Source organism: Myotis myotis, unplaced genomic scaffold (genome assembly GCF_014108235.1).
Source record: "Myotis myotis isolate mMyoMyo1 unplaced genomic scaffold, mMyoMyo1.p scaffold_m19_p_2, whole genome shotgun sequence".
Lineage (NCBI taxonomy): Eukaryota > Metazoa > Chordata > Mammalia > Chiroptera > Vespertilionidae > Myotis > Myotis myotis.
This window is the reverse complement of record NW_023416324.1, coordinates 172,794,785-172,818,920: the sequence shown is the minus strand read 5'-3', so window position 1 is coordinate 172,818,920 and position 24,136 is coordinate 172,794,785. Positions and strand designations below refer to the sequence as shown.

The 24,136-nt window shown below is 44.9% G+C and overlaps 1 protein-coding gene across 4 annotated transcripts in view; it reads right to left on the bottom strand.

The window, feature by feature from the left end:
* DGKG (diacylglycerol kinase gamma) overlaps positions 1-24,136 on the bottom strand; it is a 206,065-nt gene that overhangs the window by 88,904 nt on the left and 93,025 nt on the right. For all 4 annotated transcript variants that reach the window (XM_036349800.1, XM_036349802.1, XM_036349803.1 and 1 more), the window contains 4 exons: positions 21,785-21,870; positions 17,038-17,127; positions 14,860-15,020; positions 7,189-7,253 (listed from right to left, as the gene is read on the bottom strand). In XM_036349800.1, the coding sequence (XP_036205693.1) occupies positions 7,189-7,253; positions 14,860-15,020; positions 17,038-17,127; positions 21,785-21,870 (402 nt within the window). The remainder of the gene's footprint in view (positions 1-7,188; positions 7,254-14,859; positions 15,021-17,037; positions 17,128-21,784; positions 21,871-24,136) is intronic.

Genomic DNA, 24,136 nt, shown 5'->3' with positions numbered 1-24,136 from the left:
GAATGGTGAGAAAAATATGAACCCAGATATCATTAATTTTACTTTCTTCATCTCTCTAAGGAGGGTTAGGGAGGGTGGGAGATAAAACATTTTTGTGGGCTATAAACACTTAAGTAATTCAATAAGTTGCTCTATCAGAACTGACTTGAAGAGTCAAAGGTACTTGAACACAGCATAAGGTTTGCATTTCCTTTATAAATAACTACAGGTGTAAGAATAGAAATAGAAAATGCCACAATCAATTTCATTTGGGGCTTTTCTGAATCCAAAATATTTGAAAAAACATAGTTTACTATTTAGAGGGAAACAGGTGCAGACAATTTGGACCTCTGGGCACCTAGTGCTGGTCTCTTGTGGGTGCTGAATACCAGATGAGGAGAAGGAAAGCCCAATTCAGGCTACAGGATGAAGTCTCCAGCAGTGAGGATTTTAACCCTGCTGTGTCTGTTGCATTTGTACCTTCCTGCTTTGGGAAAGTCAAATATCTGGCTATAACATCGGGCTACCTCACAGGGCTCCTGGAAAGAATAACTTAGAATGGCCCAGTTGGCATGGTTCAGTAGTTGAGCGTTGACTTATGAACAAGGAGGTCACAGTTTGATTCCCAGTCAGGGCACATGCCCAGGTTGTGGGCTCAAACCCCAGTGTGAGGCGTGCAGGAGGTAACCAATCTATTATTTTCTCTCATTATTGATATTTCTCTCTCTCTCTCCCTCTTCCTTCCTCTCTGAAATCAATAAAAAAATATGTATATATTTTAAAAAGAATAACTTATAATGGTTTCATTTTTAGATAAAGAAAACCTTATATAAATGGTGATACACTTTATGCTTGTGACGGCAGAGCATACTGTAGGTATTCAAGAGAGGAGGCCCCCCTTTTTTTCTAGAATGGTATGGTTTGAGTTTTGTTGGCTTTTATTTTGCCCCCCCCCCCCACAGAACATCTCTGTGTTCATCTAAAGTGGGAAAAGAAAAAAAAAAAGTGGGAAAAGAAGAGCTTGATGGGTGAGGGGACAGTGAGCATCAATGAAGAAAGGGTAGTCAAAGGTCAGGTGTCTGACTGCCCTGGACCATCCACCTACCCACTAACTGTGCACTCCATGCCCCCAGCTGTTAAGCCCTAAGTATCCATGGAGCACATGGCACCTTTAATGCAACCCCTACCCTTTACTCACTCTCACCCTGTTCCTCCAGTTATCATGTCGTCGAGGGTCTGTGACTCCTATCTCGATCTTGCCTAGACTTGGCTTTTGGATTTAAAGTCTCTGGTAGTCACAATTCTGCCTCTTGGACACCCATGGAGTCAGTGGAGGGGATGTTATCTACAGCACCAGTGCTATAGAATTCAACCCAATCCTGGCTGGCTAATTGGTGCCATCCTCCCAACCCCTGGAGAGGGATTTTGACAGATTCAATGTATCACAGTTGGACTCTCCTCCAACTTTCAGTTGTCCTTCACCGTTTTAGTTTGAGGGTCATGCCAATGCAGCAATGACCCTATGATAATGAACCCCACTCCATCAGAAAAGCCTTTTATTGGCAATACTTCACTGGCAATCTAAGTCAATGCTTTCCTCATGCTTGCCATTCGACAATATTAAACAACAAATGTTTATTGAGAACCTGCCGTGTGTCATGAACTTACACATTATCTCATTATATACTTATAGCAACCTTGTAAGATTTTCAGGGGAGGAAGCAAAGGATTAAAGAGATTAAGTAACTTGCCCGAGGTCACATAGCTAGCAAACTGCAGAGCCAAGTTTTGATGCCAACTTAGACCATACCCTGCTACCTCATTCTATAAATATCTATTAAGAGCTTAGTTATTTTCAAGATGTATTTCCAACCTTTAAGAATTCAGATTACATTAGGGCTTGTGGGGAACCCTTCATCAGCTACTCCATGGCCCTGGCTCCAAGAAAGCTAACACTTTAGAGCCTGTTAATTACCCAAGAGCTTTTGGGAAAGGCGGTCAGCTTCTGGTAGGAATGAAGCACTGTTTCGGCCCCTTTGAAGGCCCTAACAGGAAATATCTTGCTTCAGCCTGAACTGCTGAGGGACATATTCAAGTGAATGGCACTCAACAGGTTTGGAATAACACATTCCTCAAGTGCTCTGAGTTTCTGACCAACAACAACAAAAAATTCTATAGTTAGATTTCTCTTTCCAAACATTCACTAACAGTGATATTGCAATTAGGTAGCTTTGATGTGTATATTCCATATATACAAAAATCTTCATGGAGAGTCCATCCAGAAACTTCATGGAGGACTGGCTCTTGGATATCTGGAAGACTTGTGACATCCTCAGCTCATCCGTGAACACTGACCACTGCCTGTTTGAGGGGCTGATAACACTTCCCTAGGTGAAACCCTCTTCCCACCATTCTTTTACCTTCATTGCAAGCTCCCCACTCTGTGAGTCCTGGCAAATGTGTCTTTTTATTAATTCTTCTCTCCTTTCCAGGGCCAGCTCATGGGTGTGAGATCTGTATAGTCTCATAGGGCCCCACACTTAGGAGGACCCTGGGCTTGATTTGATGTTCTGCTGTCACGGACTTGAAATTCTTAATAATTTTTTTTTAACACTGATTCACAGAATCATGTGGTTGGTCTTGCTCCTTGCTAGGAAGAAGAGTCCTAATGCACAAGTTAAGAGTAGGTGGTATACCTGTGGTCCCTATTTACACTCAGCAGGCATTTCCTCATAAAGACAATCAGTAACAGTGGATGGAGATGGGAAAAGCTCCACCTTCCTTAGCTTCAGTTTCTTCATCTCTGAAATGGGGACAGTAGCACTTACTCTTGCATGTTATTGTGAGCCCTGAGTGAGATCATATATAATAAATTCACAACAGAAGGTTGGATATATAATAGGGGCTTGCCATGAAAGACAGAAGGTATAATAAACAGAGTTTGCACGCTGGAGTTAGGAGCTGGGTTAGACTCATTGTGGTGATTATTTCACAATATATACAAATATTGAATCACTATGTTGTATATCTAAAATTAACATGAGGTTATATGTCAATTATATTTCAGCTAAAAAAAAGAGAATCAAATCAGCCCTACTGCTTAAAAAGTTGTATGACCTCAGCTAGATGATTCGGCTTTTCCCAGCCTTAATTTCTTTATCTGTAAAATAGAAATGCTAACATTTACCTTGTATGGTTGCATTGGGAAACATAAACTGATGAACAAAAACAGATCCAGAGACAGAGAAGCATCGATCAGACCGTCAAACCTCAGAGGGAAGGTTGGGAAGGGTGGGGGTAAGGGGGAGAGATCAACCAAAGGACTTGTATGCATGCATATAAGCCTAACCAATGGACACAGACAACAGGGGGGTGAGGGCATGAGTGGGGGTGGGGGGCAATGGGGCGATAAGGACACATATGTAATACCTTAATCAATAAGGAAAAATATTAAAAACAAATAAATAATCTAATGTAGTTTAAAAACTGAGTGTATCACCTGGTATCTAGTAGGACCTCAAAAACAAACAAACAGCTCCTAGTTTGGTTCCCTTATAACTCTATTTCTGCATTGATACTATACAACTTCCTATAGACTATATTACCTACTAAATGTAATCTTGTATGTAAAAATAATTTTGTAAAAAATAATTGAGGATTATTTTTCTTTCTTTGCTAGATTATGAATTCCTTGAAGGCAGGGACCATGTCTTACTTACTCTTGTATCCTAGAACACTTTCTAATGTGTTAAATCTTAGTTGTATTAAATCTTTCTTCTATGGTTTATGCCAATAATGAGATAATTTTCATAACATTCATAAATTAGCAATTAATATTTAGTCTGTCAATGATTAGAAGTAGAATATATCCAAAATATATTATCTGCCATCAAAGGCCCTTTTTCCCCCCTTGACTATCACACTTAGCTCATCTTTTGCACCTTTGGGTCTGATTCTTGCTCCATTAACAAAGAAATTCCACCAGGGAACATAGCTTAGTTTTGTGCAACCAACCACCTTCCCTGGCAACAACCTGTGTAGAGAGGCCATCGGGGGAAGACCTTGTTAGGATTCAAAGAGGCCTCAGAACTGTGACTTTTAACCACTTGAGGATTATGGATCCCTCCAAGAACCTTCTGATAGTCCCTCCAGAAAAATATATTCAATATCTTGCATATAATGATAATGTCAAAGTGTCCTCAGAGCTTCCACAGCGCTTGTACCTCAGGTTAAGGATTCTTGTTACAGTAGCTTTGAAAACTCAAGAAGCTTTGGGGAAAATTGAAGTTTCCTGATAAATTCAGCCCCGACTAGTCACCTTCCCATGTTCAAAACAAAACAAACAGTTATAACTCCCTAGATTTAACCTCAGGGTTGTCCCTGAGGACCCAGTCCTGAGCATTAATGGTAAGGGCGGCCAGCCAACCAGTGACTACTCTTTGGAAAACCTAAATTCAGCTGAGTAAAATGAAGCCTTGTTTGATAATATCGTTTACATTTCCAAATCCCGATATCGATATCAAGCTTTCTTCCTATCCCTTGTGGCCCTTCCTAAGTTTAGCTGCTGGTGTAATGGGGTAACCATGGCAACAACCACCTGCCTATTTAAAACCATCTCCAGCGCTAAATAAGGAAGCCTTGAGAAAATGGCTGCTTGCCTGCCTCTCAGTGGACAAATTGGGCACTCCTGGGTATGTTTAATGTGAGCAAGAACGGGTTCTCAAAGAAGCAGCATGGACTCAAAGCTCTTAATAGAAAGTGTTCTGGGACCTTGTGAAACAGGGCCTATCTCTACACTGCAATGTCTTCACTTATTAGCAGGCACATGGATTTACATGCAAATCCCCATGCCTGTCATTCTAGGTCAGTGGTTCTCAACCTTCTGGCCCTTTAAATACAATTCCTCATGTTGTGACCCAACCATAAAATTATTTTCATTGCTACTTCATAACTGTAATGTTGCTACTGTTATGAATCGTAATGTAAATATCTGATATGCAGGATGGTCTTAGACGACCCCTGTGAAAGGGTCGTTCGACCGCCAAAGGGGTCGCGACCCACCGGTTGAGAACCGCTGTTCTAGGTGATTACACTACCTTGACCTCAATCAGGTGAAAGGCAAGGCATGTACCTAACTGGGAAGGAAAAACAGTCATTCAGAGAGCAGTGAATTTGTTCATACTTTGCATTGAAATGCACAATTATAACAATTTCTGACAGAGGTATCTTTCTCATTGTATTCAACCATGTGAGTGACTGATGATTGCTCTATTTATGTCATATGTTGACCTATGGATTTTTGGAACATAGAGGACTGTCTCCCTCTCTGTGCTTCCTTGCTTTCTACCAGCTACAGAGGTTTTGCTTTTTCCCGAGCCAAGAGACCACACAACTGATCACACTGCACAGCTTGCTCTTGCCCAAACATGCTGCATTCTTGTATTTCTTGGTATCTATGTGAACATTTAGCTTCTTCTCCTTGGGTTGTCCCTCTCTTTTTTGTTAGCTTAGAAAACACACACCTGTTTTCTGTATCTTGGTTTGGGCATCTCTGTTGTTGGAAAGCCCTCCACACCAAGTTCCATGCCCTGGCTTTATGCTCCCATAGGTCACCTAGATTTACACCGTTTAACGCAAAACTCATCAACATCTGCCTTCTAGTCTGTCTCCACCACAGGACTGAGAGCCCCTCACATGTTTATTCAAAAGACTTCTGGCACAGTACCTGGTATGTGATATGTCTTCAATGGATGAATGAATAAACAGAAGCCCCATGGATTTCACAAGCATGTGGCATCCTAGCAAGTATGTGTGCATGAGTCTGTATAAAGATACCTGCATAAGAAGAGGACCATAAAAGTTTGGAGTGGATGGAAGAGAAGTACTTTTTTAAAAAAACAGTGATTTTGTATATATATGAGAGTGGAAAAGATCGTGAGAAGACAGTCATCTGATCTGTAAGTCTGTGCCTATAACAGGAGTGGGGCTGAAAATATACCTGTTGAGAGTGTTTTGTGAGTGTGCACGATCTGTGTATGTGAAGGCCACGGAATATGCCTGTGACAGAATACACACCCTAAGAAGATTAGTTCAGCTACTATTAAATGACACAGATTAATTTTCCTGATGCTGAAGTAGCTTCTTATGTTCAGTTTCTGATCTCTAAAAAGACTTTCTGCTTTCTGGCTAACTTCCCAGACTGTGGGGTCAGGGGGAAGGAGTAGGAATGAAAATGATGGAGCTTTTCAGGAATGGGCTTTAAAGGAATGTCTTCAGATAACACCAGACCACTGCATTAAAGAGAACCCTGAGGGCTAAACTCAGCCCATCAAGCTCAGTGTGAGTCCTTCCCCACCTGTCTGAGGGTAGAGTGGGGCCCAGAGGTCATCTTGAAATGGTATAACACAGAGGAAAGAGAAATGTTGGAAATGAACTAACGTGAAAAAGAAAGAAGGGAAAAAGGTAATTTATCAATCCCAGGAACAGCTATATGCCAGTCACCACTCACTTCTTGGAAATCCCTCCCGCCAGCAAGGAGGATTTGGTTTTATTTGCAAATGATCTTTTTTTTTATTTTTTTCCTTTCTCTTTTCATTTTTGGACCCCTAACTCAGGGTGCGAAGGCTGGGGCTGGGATCTGGTGGGCTCCGGTTCCGCGACCTCTATAGGGCCTCCCTCTGCTGCCCTCTGCTGGCGGGGGCGGCGGAGGCGGAGGCGACGCCCTCTCCCACGCCGGGAGCTGCCACCCCCTCGCCTTTGAGACGGAGAGAAGCTAAGGCCCCTGCCCCCGCCCCCATTTGCCCCCCTCCCCAGAGGAATCGCGGCAGCTAGGGGTCGGGGTAAGGGTGGCACATTTTGAGAAAGCGGCCGGCCGGCCGAGCCCCAGGAGGGTTCCACTTAGCCAAGCGCAGACTCCACTCCTCATGGCCGGGGGCATCACTCCCTTCCTCCCCCACCCCACCCCGTCCCACCCCACCCCGCCCCATTCCTCCCTCTGCACATCATCCTCTGGGAGGGGGCAGGAGGCTAGGCTGCCGCAGGTCTCTAACATTGTTTTCTGCTTGGAAATGGAAGCCCTCCTTCCGACAACGTGGCAGGAAAGTGAAGTCCCTGGGCGGCCTCGAAGAGAGCAGGTGGAGGCCTCGGACTGGACCGCGGTTCCGCTCGGGGCGGGGCTCGGGCAGCGCTGGAGCCCAAGGGCCCTCTTACCTGCTGTTGAATTTTTCGGGGTGTTTCTCCCTCATCACGTGGAATCTGTGTGCAATGGAAGCATCCTGAAAGGGAAAGGGACAGAAAGCAGATCCCTGGTTAGTGGTCATGACGGTGCGATGTGGAAGGAAGGGAAGCACAGGCTCTCGCGCAAACCCCCCAACTTCAGGGAAGAACAGCAGGTCCCAGGCTAGGGGGTAGTGCCCCCCATGCGTGTAGACTCCTGGCAGTACTCCCCGCTACCCAGCCATACTTCAGGGTGAGCGAAGGGGACAGCCACTGCCCTTTGAGAAGAGAGAGGGGGTCTGGGTCTGTGAGCAGTGAGAACGCTGAAGCTGGCTGGCGTGTGTGTGTGTGTGTGTGTGTGTGTGTGTGTGTGTGTGTGTGTGGAGGGCGAGCCTTTGGAAACATCTTGCCATATCTTTTAAAACAATACTTTTTATTTCAGAATATTTTAAGACTCACAAGAAGTTGCAAAAATAGTACAGTGAGTTCCTGTGCCCCTTCCCCCAGTAAGGCAGCTTCCTCCAGTGATAACATCTTACATAACTATCATGCATTATCAAAACCAGAAAACTGACGTTGGCAAGATGCTCTTATATATTAACTCCTAACCATCCCTAATAGTAGAAGTAATTGTAGCATTGGGTAACGTGCTTAATAGTTTAAAAAAATCTATTTAAACCCCTGGCTTCTGCTTCGTGATTGTTCCTGGAAACAGCTCTCCCCAAGGTCAGTAAGAGTCAGAAGTGCCATTGTAGGGGCACTTCGCTGCCCTCCTCTTAGCACATCCCTTTGCTGCATTCCCAGCCACCTTCTCCTCAGAATTCACAGAGAGGATGGCTCCCATGGCACATGCTTCTGGGCTCTCCATCCTCGGATCAGAACTTCTTAGCCCTGAGTCCAATCTGTAGCCCACACTGCATCTCGCGTCCTTATGGTTGTTACAGTGGGGCCTTGACTTACGAGTGTCCCGACTAATGAGTTTTTTGAGATACCAGCTGTCTCTCAGCCGATTTTTTGCATTGAGTTGACAGAGTAATTTGAGTTAACGAGCTCCTTAACGAGCTCGGTCTCAGAACGAATTAAACTCGTAAGTCAAGGCCCCACTGTATGAGCATCTAGATACTGTCCCTAGTATATCTCTAGTACCAACCCTGAGCTTCAGACCTGAAAATGAACTCATCTTTCCTCCTCAAACTTGGTCTTCCTCCCTTGTTAATTGTCTGGTTTTCCAGCAGAAGACTTCATAACACCCCTTTTCCCCCTCAGCCCCATGGCACATGCCAGCACTTTAGGTGCAGTTGATGGATTACAAAATATATTAGTTAATTTGGCTGGAGTTGGGGGAGTGACCAAAAAACAAGAGAGCTGATTCAGATGTGTTCAGGGGAAAAATACAGAAACTCATTTACTATAATATGTGGCTAAAAGAGAACAGAAATTTCATACAGTGAATTTTCAGCTAGTGTATATTAATTCCGGCTCTTAATATAGAAAATCTACAAATTTCTTTCCCTGGAATTTTTTTGAACATAAGGAGGTATAGTGCAGTGAAGAAGCATTTTTTGAGCATGTGCTGTGTGTGGTGAGTAAAATACAAGTTAATGGTGGGGACCGAAAGTCTAGAAGCTAGTGAGGGGACAAATAGGAGCTTTTGTGATATTTACACTTGGCAGAGGAGTGAAGCCAGCTAGCAGCCCACTACTGAAAGGTAAAGCCAAGAATATGGGCTTATTTTGTGTTGGCAAATGCTCCTTGCTGAAATCATGTTTTAAAAATGTTAAGTTTAAACTAGGTACTGATTTAGTTTTTAGTTTAAGACACATCAGGAGTTGAAGGTCTTGGTTAGGCAGGCACCCCAGTGGACACACAGCGGGAGATGAGCAAGCCCCCAGAGGCCTCCGTCTGCAGGGCCTGTGCAGCCTGCTCAGCTCTCCTGCAGCTGCACTTCATGCTGCCAGACTGTGTGCCCCGCCCTCTCCCTGAGCAAGTTTCAGTGAACACTCTGAACCAAATTCACTGACATCTGTCAAATGCTTCTCTAGAATTCAAGAACATATCCCATCTGCTTGTGTTCCTTTGAAGCACCAATTTTCTTCTGTCAGAAAAAGAGAAAAGAAAAGAAAAAAGCAATCACATGTTGCCTGGCATGATTTGTACTCCATGATTCCCTGCCCCCAATGCTGCTGCGACAGGCTTCTGGCCTTTTTATTCTCTGGGACATGTGCACAGACCCCTTCACTGTGTAGTTCCGATTATCTTTGTTTTTTTCATAACTAGGTTTTTGAAAACTTCTTTTTCACAAAGACCAGCTTTTACAACATTATTAGTCAAGTATGTGGGTCCTAATTTGACAGTGTAATTCCTTGGTAAATGCACAAAGTGGCAAAGGTGAGCTGAGCAGTTCATTTGCTGTTCAGTCTTTTTTCTTTTTTTTCTTTCTTTCTTTCTTTTTTTCTTTTTTTTTTTTTTTTTACAGAGAGGAAGGGTAAAGGATAGAGAGTTAGAAACATCGATGAGAGAGAAACATCAAACATCGATCAGCTGCCTCCTGCACCCCCCCTACCCCCACTGGGGATGTGCCAGCAACCAAGGTACATGCCCTTGACTGGAATCGAACCTGGGACCCTTCAGTCCGCAGGCTGATGCTCTATCCACTGAGCCAAACCAGGTAGGGCTGCTGTTCAGTCTTGAAAAGGCAATGCAGGCCAAGGCTCTGATCATGTTTCCCTACCTGGGGATCCAAAGGAGAGTCAAGATTCACTTTTACCCTCTGTTGAGCTTCTCTCTGTCAGGTACTGAGCTGGCTGTCCTTACACTCAGTCATGATTTCATTTAAATTTTGGAAACCAGTGCTACAATGGTTCAAACTGCTTTTTGGTATTTATTACAGCAAAAGGAGAATTCTGTTCTGAAGGGAGTGGGTGGTAGGTGGGAATTGCAAGCCTGTGGATGTGATGATGACATTTCTGATGGCCTCACTCTCTGGGGTGCTTTCTGTGAAGTGTGGGGTAAAGACAAGATGACAGCAGTGAGGACATGTGGCTACTCTTTCTCGAACTAAAACTCCAATCGCACAGTTGGACAAAATATTTTTGTACCCTTCCAAATCTAAGCAGCAGTGTTTTAACTCTGAAATGCTGGGATGTCTAGGCCAGTGATGTCCGGTAGAAATAAATTTAAAATTTTTTCTAGTAGCCTCATTAAAAAAGTAAAAGGAGAGGAAATTATCTTTAATAATATATTTTAATTAACAAATGCTATCCTTATAACATGTAATTCATATTATAGTGATATTTAAAATTCTTTCCTTCATATCACATTTTTGAAATTTAGTCTGTATTTACACTTATAGCATCTCTCAATTTAGATTAGTCCAATTTCATGTACACAATAGCCATGTGTGGCTAATGGCTACTATATTGGACAATGCATTTCTAAACCAATTTGACAACTTATGGAGATAAAAAGAAAGGAGTCAAAATAACCAGATAATTTGAAGTTTGGATTATTCTGAAAAATTCTGGCAGATTGGGGGATTAAAAAGAGTGGCGAACTCTTGTCCAAGACACCTTTCAGCGAGTCCCATTGTTTTAGTGCCTTCATGGCTCTCACAGGTCACAGACAAAAAACCTGAGGCTGAGGGAGTCCAATGGTGCAGAGACAATGATGATTTTAAAAAAATATAAATTCCCTAATGGGTAGGAGGTGTACCATTGTAGAAACTTGGCTGGTGAAGTCTGATAAATCCAGTCTGTAAGGTGGAGAATGGCATGGGTTAGTGTGATGACTATGGCCTCTCCTTGGCCCCTGGGGCCCCTCAGCATTAGAAATAGATCTCATTGAATCAAGGGATTAGCTGTTCACTCATCCTGGAAGGCTCAGTGACAGCAGAGCCTTTGAGGCGTTCAGAGCTACACATGCCCCAGGAATTATTTCAGTCCCAAACTTCCTGTCACTGATACCTGGCCATCCTGACATTTCTGCCAATCCAAAAATAAAGAGCAGAGACAAGGAGTCCAGAGAAGTCAGAGGAAGTAGCATCCTGAATGACTATGTTTAAAATCTCCTGCCAATGGATGTTATCAGAGGGACTGAGAAGGCCAACTATCTCCACGCTTCGCCGACAGGAGCTGGCATGTACAAAGGTTATGGGAATGTGGTGACAATGAGGCCATAGTCACTCCTTGCTTAGGCCAGGAGCGTTTTCCTGGTTTATCCCTCCATCTATTAAATGGGTTGTATGGTAACAAGGGGACCAGTGAACTGTCAGGGCAAATTCTTTACCACCTATGGGCTCCACAGCAGCGGTCATTGTCATCACCTTTGTAAGTAAGTGTAAGGCAGCAGACATTTGATATTAACAGATATTCCAAGTCCTTCAAAAGAGCCAAAGACTTTGCACAGCTCTCTTTGCCAAAGGAGTCTGACTCTAATCATCATAAGGAAGTAAAACTGTGGGTTGGTTTACATACCTACTTCTCGTCTTACAAAGTTTGGGAAGTCAAATAGGGAGCAGGAGCTTCTGCAAATGTCAGCCCCAGGTTCTGTTAGGGTTGTGTGTTGGCTACTTGTTTTCTCAAGAATTTCCCTTTCCAATTTTTAAAGAGCGAGCACACAAACCCTGCAAACATTTTATTGCGAGAAGGCTAAGGGCACACCACGGAGATAAAAAACAGCCCTGGTTCCTCACTGCTTTGCAATAAAAGATTAAATATGCACAAGTTAAAGATGTGTGGAGGGATTATAAGAAAAGGTGCTGTGAAGTTCTTCATAATTTGAAGGATGAACAGATTGGATTATTGTAAGTCAGCCCAGGGCAAATAAATAGCTTGACCACAGAGTGTGATGGAGAATCTGTTTACATGAATTTCCTTGGGGGACAATTAGCTGGCCTTCTTCCCTCCCTTCCCAGTTTATTTGCAATAATGAATTAAAACCATGATCAGTGTTGGCTCTGGGGATTAGGCTTGGTTATCTAGTTGAGGGGAGGTTGTCTATTCTCTTATTGTATCCATCCATTTGGTTAGCTAATACTAAGTGAGTGTCCCCTCTCCCCCTTTTACATATGGCACTGTGTAGAGACAGGCAGGGTTATTTTTGGCAACCAGAGTCTGGGTGTGTTAAGAGAGAAGATTTGGGGCTGAAGGCAGGTCACTTGTCCTGCAGCTCAGCTCTCATTTCTGGCTGGTTGCTTATAGGTACTTGTTTCACCTGCCTGTCTTTTCTCTCTGTTATTTCAGTTCTGGTTTCTGCTCCTTGAAGAACTATTTCCTTTGGCTATTCTCTGCTCTAATGAATGGTCTTCACTCACTGAAGACTTCATGGGGACCATTTACATCAGAATTATCTCAGGGGCTTATTAAAAATACAAATTTCCAGACTTTGTCCAGACCAACTGAATCATTGTAAGGAAGTAAAACTGTGGGTTGGAGTGGAATCAGGATCTGTCAGGGAGTAGAATTTGCATTTCTGACAAGGGGCATAGGTGGGCCAGCACACACTAAATTTTGAATCATCGCCATCCCCCCACCCAAATGCTGCCGGTTTGGTGGCATGAAGACAGAGGGGTTTGTGCAGAGGCTGCAGGGCTCATGGTTCACAGCTCAGTGGGCTCTGGATCCAGGCAGTAGTGGCTCCTGGCTTCATCACTCTGTATTTTTCTAAGCTGTAGCTCCTTCTTACAAAGTACAAAAGAATAATGACAATACTTACCAACAGGGAAACTATGCCTGGTGTGCAGTAGTTACCTAATAAATGTTATCAAGTTATATTCTAGTTGTTATAGGCTAAAGACTTGAGTTTTTGTGAAAAGGTAATGATGGGAAGCCCCCTGGATGCTAGATATGCCAGTCATGCCTGATTTGTAAGAGGTGACGATTGCATGTTCCCATTGGGGGAAGTGGAGCTTAAGCAGGTGATCCGAAAAGGAGAGGGGCCTTTGAGCCAAGAAGAGGAGGGAGGAGTCTGCTAAGGTCACTAGAGTGATGGAAAAGGCCTAGGGAATGATGTCTCCCTCACCTGAGACTAAGGGAGCTGAGGAGATAAACAAGAACAGGGCACAGAGACCCCTGAATTTACTCCTGATCCAACACCTCCATCTTTTCAGAACCCGATTGTGGGTCCAGCAATGCCTTTCTTCTGTTTTAGTAGTAGAAAGAGAGTGCTGGATTAGGAGTCAAAACATGAAGGCAAATCCCTTAATTTGTCTCTGTTTTCTCACCTGTGAAATGGAGATAATACTGCCCTGTAATTATGGAAAATTATAAATTCTATAAATCTAAGGTATTATTACTAGTAGTAATCATTTCTGCTTCCATTGTTCTCTTTCTACTATTCTTACTAAAAAACAAAATCCTTTCCTTAAACCTGCTCTTGCACAATATTTTTATCATTTTCTCTTCTCTCTCTCTTTTTTTAACCACCAAAATAGTGTCAAAAGAGGCACAGGTGAGGATGGTTGAGGAGTGCAGGTATCACACAATTGGAGTCTGGAGGGACTCAAATACATATGGAGCTGGACAGCTAAATTCCAAGACAGGGACACCGAGGAACGAGCCTGGGTTCAGAATGAGGCACAGCATGTATGTGCTAGCTTTGCCCTTTCCTGGCCCAGTGTCCTGAGGCCTCACCTGTAAAATGGGGACAGTGGGGACAAGATTCCTGCAGGATTGCTCTGAGGACTAGAATACATAAAATCTGGCACGGTGGAGAGCACACAGTAGGAGCTCAGTAAATGCTACTGTCTTTGTTGCACCTGCCTCCCAAACCCCAGCTCCATTTTTGGCAGTGTTGGATCCCTTTACTCTCCCCTCCTGTCCCCAACAGTTTGGGAAGCAGTGTCCACCCCATCCTCTTTGGATCAGAAGTTGAGTTCATCAACACAATGTAACTGTGCTGCATTAGATGTGCTGGGGGCTGCAGGGAGCAAGAGGAATGTGGCACTATGTGTGTGTGTGTGTGTGTGTGTGTGTGTGTGTGTGTGCGCGCGCGCGCGCGTGTGTGTGTGTGTGTGTGTGTGTGTGTGTGTGTTGGCAGAGGGAGACGGACACACTCAACCAATCCCTTCAATCTAATGCAGAGAGTGCAGTGATGGGATAAGTACAGAGGGCCATGGGAGCACCAAGGAGGAGCACAGAGCTCAGCCGGAGGAGTCAGCCAGGGGAGAAGCCACAGAGATTTGTGAGCACTTGGAATGTGGGGAATGGGGTTGAGATGAAGGGAGAAAACAGGAGAGAAGGAATTCTGAGAGCTAAGCCAGTCAAGCTGCTTGGACTCACGCAGTCCTCCCTGGAGGACAGAATTACATCTCTGGAAGCTTGCGTGAGAGTCTCCTGACCTCGCCCCTTGGTTATTTCTTGGTGCTGCTTTTCTTTAACTGTTTCAAATTATCCAAAGGATAAATATGTCCTTTGAAAAATGTCCTGTCTTTTCTATGGTTAGTTAAAATTATTGGAGAAGGAAATTCCTATATAACCAAGGATGGGGGCTTGGTACAGTTAAGGTGTCCAGATGTGAGGATGCTTGGACATAAGTCAAGGCTGGAGGCAGCCAGGAGAGGTAAAGAGTAGGGGAGAGCAGGCCGGGGGGACAATGGTGGACCAGAACCTTTCCTGCCTTCCCAAGCATTTCTCTTCCATGCAGAAAGGCAAACAATGGCCAACTCACCACACCAATGGAGAAGTAGTTGTTCATGATGTCATACGGGACCTGGTCCCCGTTCTCCATCTCCTCTCTGGGGATGACTTCCAGGTGCCAGCGATCCAGCATCACCAAGGGGCTCTGCTCAATTTCCTTCAGGATTTTTGTCAGGCTTCCCCCTTCATAGCCTGTGGAGCATAACATTGCATCAGTCCCAAAGCAGAAAGCTAAGTTGTCGCTGATGTACAGGCAGCTCAGAGCAGGGAATCCTGTGGGCATCTGTGACCTGGAGTCCCCCAATGTGCCTGTGGGCCAGAGACACTTAGGTTCCCTGAGCCACAGAGAAGGAGAGGGCAACTTGGAGCAAATAGAAAGAAGCTGGGGGGAGATCTGAAAGCCAGAGCAGCAGGGGAGCGGGGCGGGGCTGGCCAAAAGTGGGCAGGCTGTGTTGCTGAAGCAAGCCCTGGAGACTTGGGCTGGGTGGTTGGGAAGCTGCATATGGGAGAAGGGAGGACCCATTTCTAGACCATGTCATGTCAGAGAGGGACAGTGTGGTAGACAGGATTTTAAGATGACCCCCCTTCCCCCACCGATTCCTGCCTGCCCTGGGTCCCATGAATAAGAGGCAATTAGGTACATAACGTGAAACAGTTGACTTTGAGAGAGGAAGAGTATCCTGGATGGGGCTGACCTAATTGGAGGAGTCCTCAGAAAGGACTGGGCTTTTCTTAAGAAGTAGATTTGAAGCTTGAGAGGGATTCGACAAGAGGAAGATTCTCTGTTGCCAGCTTTGAAGATGGAGGGACCCCATCTGGCAAGTCATGAGGGAGGCCTCTCGTCTCTGAGAGTGGTCCCTGCAGACAACCAGGAAGGAAACAGGTCCCCAATCCTACAATCACAGAGAACTGAATTCAGCTAATCACCTGAGTGAGCTTAGGAGCAAATTCTTCCCCCAGAAGCTTTAGTGAGACCAGGTTTCAACCTGTGAGGGCCTGTGCTAGGGCTTCTGACTGTGAACTAAAAATGGGTGTTTAAGCCTCTATATTATGATCATTTGTTATGTAGCAATAGAAAACTAACATATAAGGTGCATTGTAAGTAGTGAGAGGTTAGTGGGACAGACAGTCTTTTCTTTCAAATAACACTTCTATGTTCCTACTTACTTTCGGGGCAACCTTGAAGAGTATTTTCAAGTTGTCAGGGCTTTGGTCAGCAACTTAGGGGATGCCCTACAAGATAGCAGTGGTAGCAGCTACATAGCGGAGGGCCTTAAAACTATCTGGGAGTGCAGGCTGGGTTTCCTGCATGAAATTGGTGCCTGTCTCTGCTGCCTAATGCTCACAGTGCGGGGCCACACTCTGCCTGTCTCTCTGAACAGAGGACTCTTTTCTAGCCTCAGTGTGTGGCTGAGGACCCTGGTAGCTCTTCCAGTGTTTGCCAACTTCCTTCTAGGCTGGATCTCACTTGCTCTGCCCCCAAACATGCACCAGCCTCTGAACACTGCCGGCTGCCGGCCTGGTTTTGAATTGCTCTCTGAGTTGATCAGCCATCCTCAGTCTCACTCTGATCCTACCTGCCAGACTGGTTTGTGGGCTCCTTGGGCTGATCTGAACTTCTGCACTCTCTGGAGCACGCCCAGCTCCATGGGGGTTGTTATAGTTTGCAAAGATCTCAACTTAGCTCCTGCCTATTGCCTTGTAAGCTGGTTACCACTTTGAATTCCCCCTTCTAAACTTTTCAAAATGAGGGTCATGCGGGGGGGGGGGGGGGGGGGGGGGGGGAGGGCTAAGTTGATCTGGATGCTGTCAATAGCCGGTGATGTGGCCTTTCAGTCTGCATTCTGAGTCCTAATTCAGAAGAAGATCAGGAATTTGACAGGGGGAATTTTATGCAGAAAACACATGTCAAAATGAGCCCCTACTGTGATGAGTGCTGGGAAGGAGACTCTACCTAAAAGTTGACTTGTTCTACTGGGGAAGGCAGACGATAAGCAGATAGTTTCAGGATGACAGGAAATATAGTGAGGGGTAAGCATAAGCTTGGCATGCAGGGCAGGGAAACAGCCATGAAATCTATCTGACCCCAGAGTTGAGCATTAGTCTGTGGAATGTGATCCCTAGAGGGAAGTTCAGCCTAGCTCTGTGGAGCATCCCTATCGACTGGAAAGCTTGTCCCCAGGGGAGTGCCGCTCCCAGGTAGACTCACCTCCTCCCCAGCGGAGACATCGGGCCAGGTCATTTCCTGTTCCAAGAGGCAGGACAGCCACTGGTGGGTGCTTTGCAAAGTTGGCCTTATCTGCAACCCATGAAGAGGATGAGAGAACCATATGCCATGGGATTACAGAATGTCCGAGTTATCTAGTTATCCCTGACCTGATGCTTGAACCCTTCCATAGCGTTCTTTGTTAGAATACCTCCCATGATGGGGAACACACTACTTGCTGAAGTAATCTCTTGCATCTGCAGTGTGTTAGACCAGTGATGGCGAACCTATGACACGCGTGTCAGAGGTGACACGCAAACTCATTTTTTTGGTTGATTTTTCTTTGTTAAATGGAATTTAAATATATAAAATAAATATCAAAAATACAAGTCTTTGTTTTACTATGGTTGAAAATATCAAAAAATTTCTATATGTGACACGGCACCAGAGTTAAATTGGGGTTTTTCAAAATGCTGACACGTCGAGCTCAAAAGGTTCGCCATCACTGGTGTAGACCATTACAAAGGGTTTTCTCATAATGAACGAAATCTGTCTCCTTGTAACTTGCATCTCTTCATCATAATTTCACCCCAATCCTTTCCTTTGGGGTGACAGCAACCTCAAAAATCATTACTGTAGTTTGTGCAGCTTTAATCCTTAGTGATAACCAGCACTTGTTACATTTACTCCTCAGACCAACCCTGCAGGGTCTTATCTTTTTTGTCATAAATGAAGACAATGAGGAAGAGAGAGGAAAGTAATTCCAGAGCCAGGCTCCAAACCCAGAGCTCTAGAGCTCCAAACATGCTCCTCCTTTCTTCAAGGACTGGGCAGGTGCATAGACAGTAGCACAGGTGGGTTTGAGACATCAGGGAATAGTGAGGCATTTGGAAAACTGAAGATGTCACACCTAAAGTCATTCGTGTTCAAAAGTTAAACATAACAGTGTGTCTAACGGAAAACCTCCATGTGTCATTTGGCGCCCAGGTAGCAGTTCGCCACTTTCACCTCCTCCCAGACTTGCAAATACACAGATTCCTAAATTTATTTTCCATGCTGGTGTGAAGCAGCATCAGGCCGAACCATTAGAGAAAGCACAGAAGACCATGTATGTTTTAATCTGGCTAAAGACCTACAGAGGTTTATGTTAGCTGATTAAGAAAGTTGAAAGAGGTGCAGACACCCATTGGGCTCAAGAAGGTGCCTATTTACATAAACCTCAGTTCACCTAGTGCCAGGGACAATGAATGATATTATGGGGGAGTGCTGATAGGGGGTTGGGGTGTTACAGGAATCAGCATCCTATATGAGGATCATGCTAGGGTTGCCCCAGCAAAACAGGAGTTCATAGGTCCCCTGGCTTGTCTGACTTGTGCCAGAGTGATTGAGCTCTGGCAAAACCCAGGGCTGAGATTATAAGTGGGAGGGTTAAGATGGAGGATGGAGTAAAGCAATGGACTTTCTCATTGTTCCCAGAACCCATAGTCAGTGTTTATGCCTCCCTACCTTTGCACACTCTGTTCCCTTTGCCTGGAAGACCCTTGTTTCCTTAGATCTGCTCTTTCTTCTGTAGTCAACCATCTTCACAGTGTGGAGGCTAGAAAGCTGGATGCCATCCTAGGTTTCCCCTCTCCCTCACCCCACATTATTCACTCATCAAGTTCTGTGAGCTTTCTCCCTTAATAGATCTCCAAGAAGACTTTTCTCTCTATCCCCATAGTGATGCCTGAGTTCAGGAATGATATGATTCCTTCCCACTGGTATGGTTGCAACTGTCTCCTCTTGGCCCTCTCAGCCTCCAGTTCCACCCCCTCATGTGTTCTCTACACATTCGCCAGGATGGGAAATCCTTGAACCACAAGCCTGCTCACGTTAGTCTATTGCTTTCACACTGTTGGGGCTCCCCTCACCCCTTAGCATGGCACACTAGGCTCTTCCAGGCTCTGCCTTCCTCTCTAGCCTCATCTCTTACCGCTCCAACCTCCCATGCAACATGTCAACCATATCTTAATGTTTTCAGTGCCTTAAATCACAAGCTCTGTGTGGCTCATCTCAGATGCTGCCCCTGGGAGTTCCTCCCTGGTGGCCCTAGTCTGGACCAGGTGCCTCTCTAGAATGTTTCTTTAGCATTAGGGATAATCTTATCACAATGTCTTGTAATTGACTATTCATTTATTCCCTGAATGTACTGTACCCTCCTGGGATCTTTATCTCATTCACCACAGTATCTCCATACATACTTGCTGAAGGCCTACTACGTACTATGGCTCTAAAAGCAGGTTAAAAAAATCTATGACTTAGGCTCTCGTGGTAGTCAAAGGGGAGAGACAGATATTAATGAGGTCTTCCCATAAATTTCAAATTTATGCTGAAGATGAAAGGAGTGTGGTCCTATAATAAGGTGACAGAGGCTGGGGATATGTCAGGAAAGGCTCTCCTGAGGAAGCCACACTTTGGCTGAGATATGAAGTAGAAACTGACCAGCAAAGACCAGGGGAGCATACCAGACAGGAGGAACAACTCGGGCAAGAGCCCTGTGGTGGAAGGGGTGGGTCTACCAGTATCCAAGGGTCTGAGAAAGGAACTGTGTGGCTTGAGGCTAGAGGGAGAAGGATACAGGTATAAGGCTGGAAGGGTGGGCAGCTGCTAGACCACACAGATTCCTGTAGATCATTTGAAGAGTTTTTGTATTTGTTTTAAGAATAATGAGAAGCCATTTATGTGCGCCACATGCATCATGAACCCATTGACATTTAGGTAAGACCATTCTGGCTATAGAGGGAGAACAGATCAGGGAGGGGACCAACTTGGGGTGGTAGAGAGCACTGAATAATTACTCCAATATTTCTTGAATGAATGAATGAACACTGTGCCATTATTCCTCTTACCACTGTTTGTTTTTTTTCCTTGACCCACTAACCTGTAAAAAGCAGATAATCTCACATGACCTTCTTTCTTTCTATTTTGAGCAGCTTCTATCACCTGTGTCCTCTGCAGATGAATTTTATAAAACTTTTCACCAAAGACTACTTTCTCCTTCATGATGGAGAGGGAACCATGCAAGCAGCTCTCAGTACTGCAACCATCCATCCTCTGCTGATCAGCTTTTCTTTCCTGACTCCCAAGGGACACCTCCCTCCTCCCACAAACAACTCAAGCTGGAGGTGACAGGAGTGTGTGGGTGGCTGCTTGGCAGGGCTGTTTCTATGGAAACCAAAGTGCCTGTGAGGGAGCCAAAAGCAGCAGGAGTGCAGGTGCTGGTCCCACCCCTCTCAGGGGTCGGCTTATGACCTCTGGAGGCCAGCCTGCCCTGCCCTGCCCTGTTCATGGTCCATCATGACCTATCCTTGGTTCTGTTCTTGTCCTCATTTCCCACATCAGTCTGTCAGCAAATCCTATTGGCTCTACCTTCAAAAGATATCCAAAATCTGACACAAAATTATTGGTAATTTCACTTTATTTTTGTTTTTCTATTTAGAAGCTTAAATGGAGCAGGCATTATAGTGAAACTTTTCAAAATAAGGTATCCAGTTAGATGTGGCCATGTAACAACTTAGTGTACCAAGAAAATTTTCCAGCTGCAGTCTCCCCATTGCCTGTTTCTGCTGTGGTCCAAACCATGGTCACCTCTCACTTCCGTGACTGCAGGAGCCTCCAAACTGCTCTTCCCTCAGGTATCCGCATGGCTCACCCCGTCCAAGTCCCCATGCAAACATCATCTGCTCTGAGAGGTCTTCCCTAACCACTAGGATTTCAGTTGCAGCCCTCACTCCACACCTGTGTTCCCTTTGCCCCCTCTTTGCTACATATTTTTTTTTTATCACCTTTTGATATATGTTTCACTTACTTCTTTGCTTATTGCTTGTGTCTTCCCTCTAGAAGGAAAACTCCTTGAGGGTGGGATTTTTGTCCGTTTATTCATTGTCTCAAGGAGAGCTTGGCACAGGAGGTGCACAGACAATATTTGTGGAATGAATGACAGGAAGAAAGAAGCAGCCCAGGGCTTGTCGCTATGGGCCCAGTCTTGGACTTGAATGATGGCGCTCCCAAGCTCTTCCCTTTCCTGTCCTTATGTTCCACATCCCAGTGTTTATCTAGGTTCTCCAGAGTTAGATCTTGAATATGCTCTTGTCCCAGGATTTCAGAGTCAGTCTCCATTATTTACTGGGGGTCATGTGTCCAAGGACCCATAGATCAGGCAGAGCTGGATTAGGAACCCTAATTTTCAGCCTGGGCTCTCACCACTGCCCCTCTGATTTAAGTGTGTTAGACACAGCCAAATGTGGCCTTTCTTTGCTTGCACTAGTCTGCACTTTATATATGTGCTTTCTGGGCTTGGACTCTTGGTACTCATCTCAAGGTGATTTTCCCTGGAACATGCATCTATACTTAGTTCTTTGGCCTTTATCCACCACCTTGGCTCTGCCTGGAGTCTCAAACCTACACGCCCCCCTCCTCCCAGACCACCCAATCTGGCCTGTCCTGCCATTGACCAAACCCTGGACATGACAGATGTTTCTGAGGCAAGGCCTGAAATAAACTATTCCATCTGTACCTGTGGAAATCCTTCCATGGTCTTGTTTCTTTGTTTTTCCACCCAAAGTAAATATTTAGTCAAGCATTGGTCCAAGAGTGGAAACAAGGATGAGCAAGACATGGCTACATTTCTCTTTCTTTTTTATTGCCTTCTTCAGACTTTAAATATACTTACTATAAGTAAACTGCAAAGGTCCTCCCAGCCCATTCTTACCAATGCAATCCAAAATCCAGCCAACTGTCCCATCTCCTCCGCAGGCCAAGACACGGAAGTCTGGAGTATCCCGGAAAAAGTTCAGTCTGGGAAGTAGAAGAAAGACCCAAATGGTCTTGTTTGCTAGGACCTTTGACACTACTTGAGACAGAGTCCCTCCACCCCCACCCCTTTCCCTGGGAGTATGTTATAACCTTGATTCCTTTTGGGGTTGAGAGGGTCACTTAATATTCTGAAATCAGAACTTACTAAGCAATACCATTGAATATGAATCTCAGGGGCCATCCTTGTATAAGGAGAGTCTGACTCAACATTCAACACAGAACATGTTTTTTTTTCTATTCTCTATTAATTGTGCAGAGGAATCCATATTTTGCTTTTTTTTTTTTTTTTTTTCAACAGTACAACTAACCTCCAACACTTTGACTCCCCTTTGGCTTTCCTGCCTGCCCTTTCCCCACAGCCGCCCCTTCAAATCAGATGCACTCAACTAGCTACATCTTTATCCAGCTCTCCTGTGGGTCCAGACCTAAGTGCAGTGAGCACTTAGGGGGCCTTGGCCCTTTAGAGTAGGGCTGTTAACCCGAAGTCCATGAACTTCCAAGGGGTCTGTGGATAGAATCCAGAAGACTATGAACTTGGAGATAAAATGTTACATTCTTATCTTTCCTAAGCTCTAACTGAAATTTAGCATTTTCTTTTCTTGTGAATGTAGGCGACAAATCAGACATATTACCAATACCCATGCCTTTGTCAGGCGTCAAAATCACAAGTATTTTAATGTTTTGCTACAGCTATGGCAGATATCTCATACTACCATTCATGTACATCACTGCTTTGAATTTACAATAGTTATTAGACCTGCCTCTGGAATTTGCTACATAATGTGTTAGTAAATCACATATATTCCCATATCGCACATTTGTTTTCTTAACATTTTGATAACTATTTTCAATAGAATTAGTTTCCCTGATTATATGTTAAAAAATATTAGTCTGAGAAAGGGTCCACAGGCTTCCTCAGACTGCCAATCAGGTTCCTGCCACAGAAAGGTTAAGAACCTCTGTTTCAGAGCAAACATGACCTGTGGACATCTTGGGGTGGGACTTGGGAAGCGGAAGCTCAATGTTTCCTCCTTGCCCAAACTGGTGGTCTGAGAAGATCCCTGGGTTTACTGAATCGCTGCTGCAGGTGTGGGCAAACTCACATTCTATTTTCTATTATTTGTGCAGAGGAATCCATATTTTGCTTATTTTGGCAACTGTACAACTATTCCTCTCTTCCCCTTCCTTCCCTGCTCTCCTCTGGAAAGTGAACTCTGAGTGGAGTCTCCATCACTTACACAGCCTGTCTGAGTACAGACTGACACCTCTGAGATACTCAGCACAGCAGCCCTAGAAGGTGTCACTTGGCTCGTCATCCAGGGCAAAAACAATTTAGGGCAAATGAGGTTAAGCAGGAGCACTGCATTCAAGTATTAAAATGTCCCCAAAGAGAATGGGCTAGTAAAGGTGTCCATATGCTGCTGCTCAGTCACAAGTCATCATGGAGCAGTCATTGGCAGTCATGGTGACCATGATGGCACCTGCAGCAGCATAGGTGGGCTCTGTTTTTCTTTTGTTGTTGTTAATTTTCTTTTATTGATTTCAGAGAGGAAGGGAAAGGGAGAGAGAGTTCAAAACATCAATGATGAGAGAGAATCATGGATCGGCTGCCTCCTGCACGCCCCCACTGGGAATTGAGCCCACAACCCGGGCATGTGCCCTGACTGGGAATCCAACTGTGACCACTGAGCCACAGTTAGTTTTAAATCATGGCAGAGGTGCTGAATCCACACTCAGGTTTCTTTTTCCCTTTTACTGGGTCCTGCACTACCACTGCCGTAAATGATAGAGTTGTGTCAAAAAAACAAAGACAGAGGCAGATTCCCTTTTTAGAGTCCTTACAGCAGCCCTTCCGAGGGTCTTGCTGGACCCAGTATAGAAGGCAGGTTAGGAGGCTGGGCAAAGCGTGCTGCAAAGCCCAGCCCAGCGGGCACAGATCTGAGGACCTGGAGCCTAGAGATCCTCTGGCCAGCACTTGTTTCTGGTGCACAGTCTCTGTGTGGTAAGAATGGCCTCTGAGAGCCTTCTGCCTGATGCTGGAGGGGTCGCTGATTACAGGGCCCTGCAGCTCATCATGTTAGTGCTAACACAAGGCCCTGCTCCTCCATCCATACCTTTCATCAAGGTGCAGAAGGGCTGCCTCCTGTTGTCACTCTCCCTCTCTAATGAGCAGTGAAAGAGCCAGTAGACAAATGATAGGAGAAGGGTCATAGAGTACTTAACAATCTCTAAAATGGATAATCCAGAA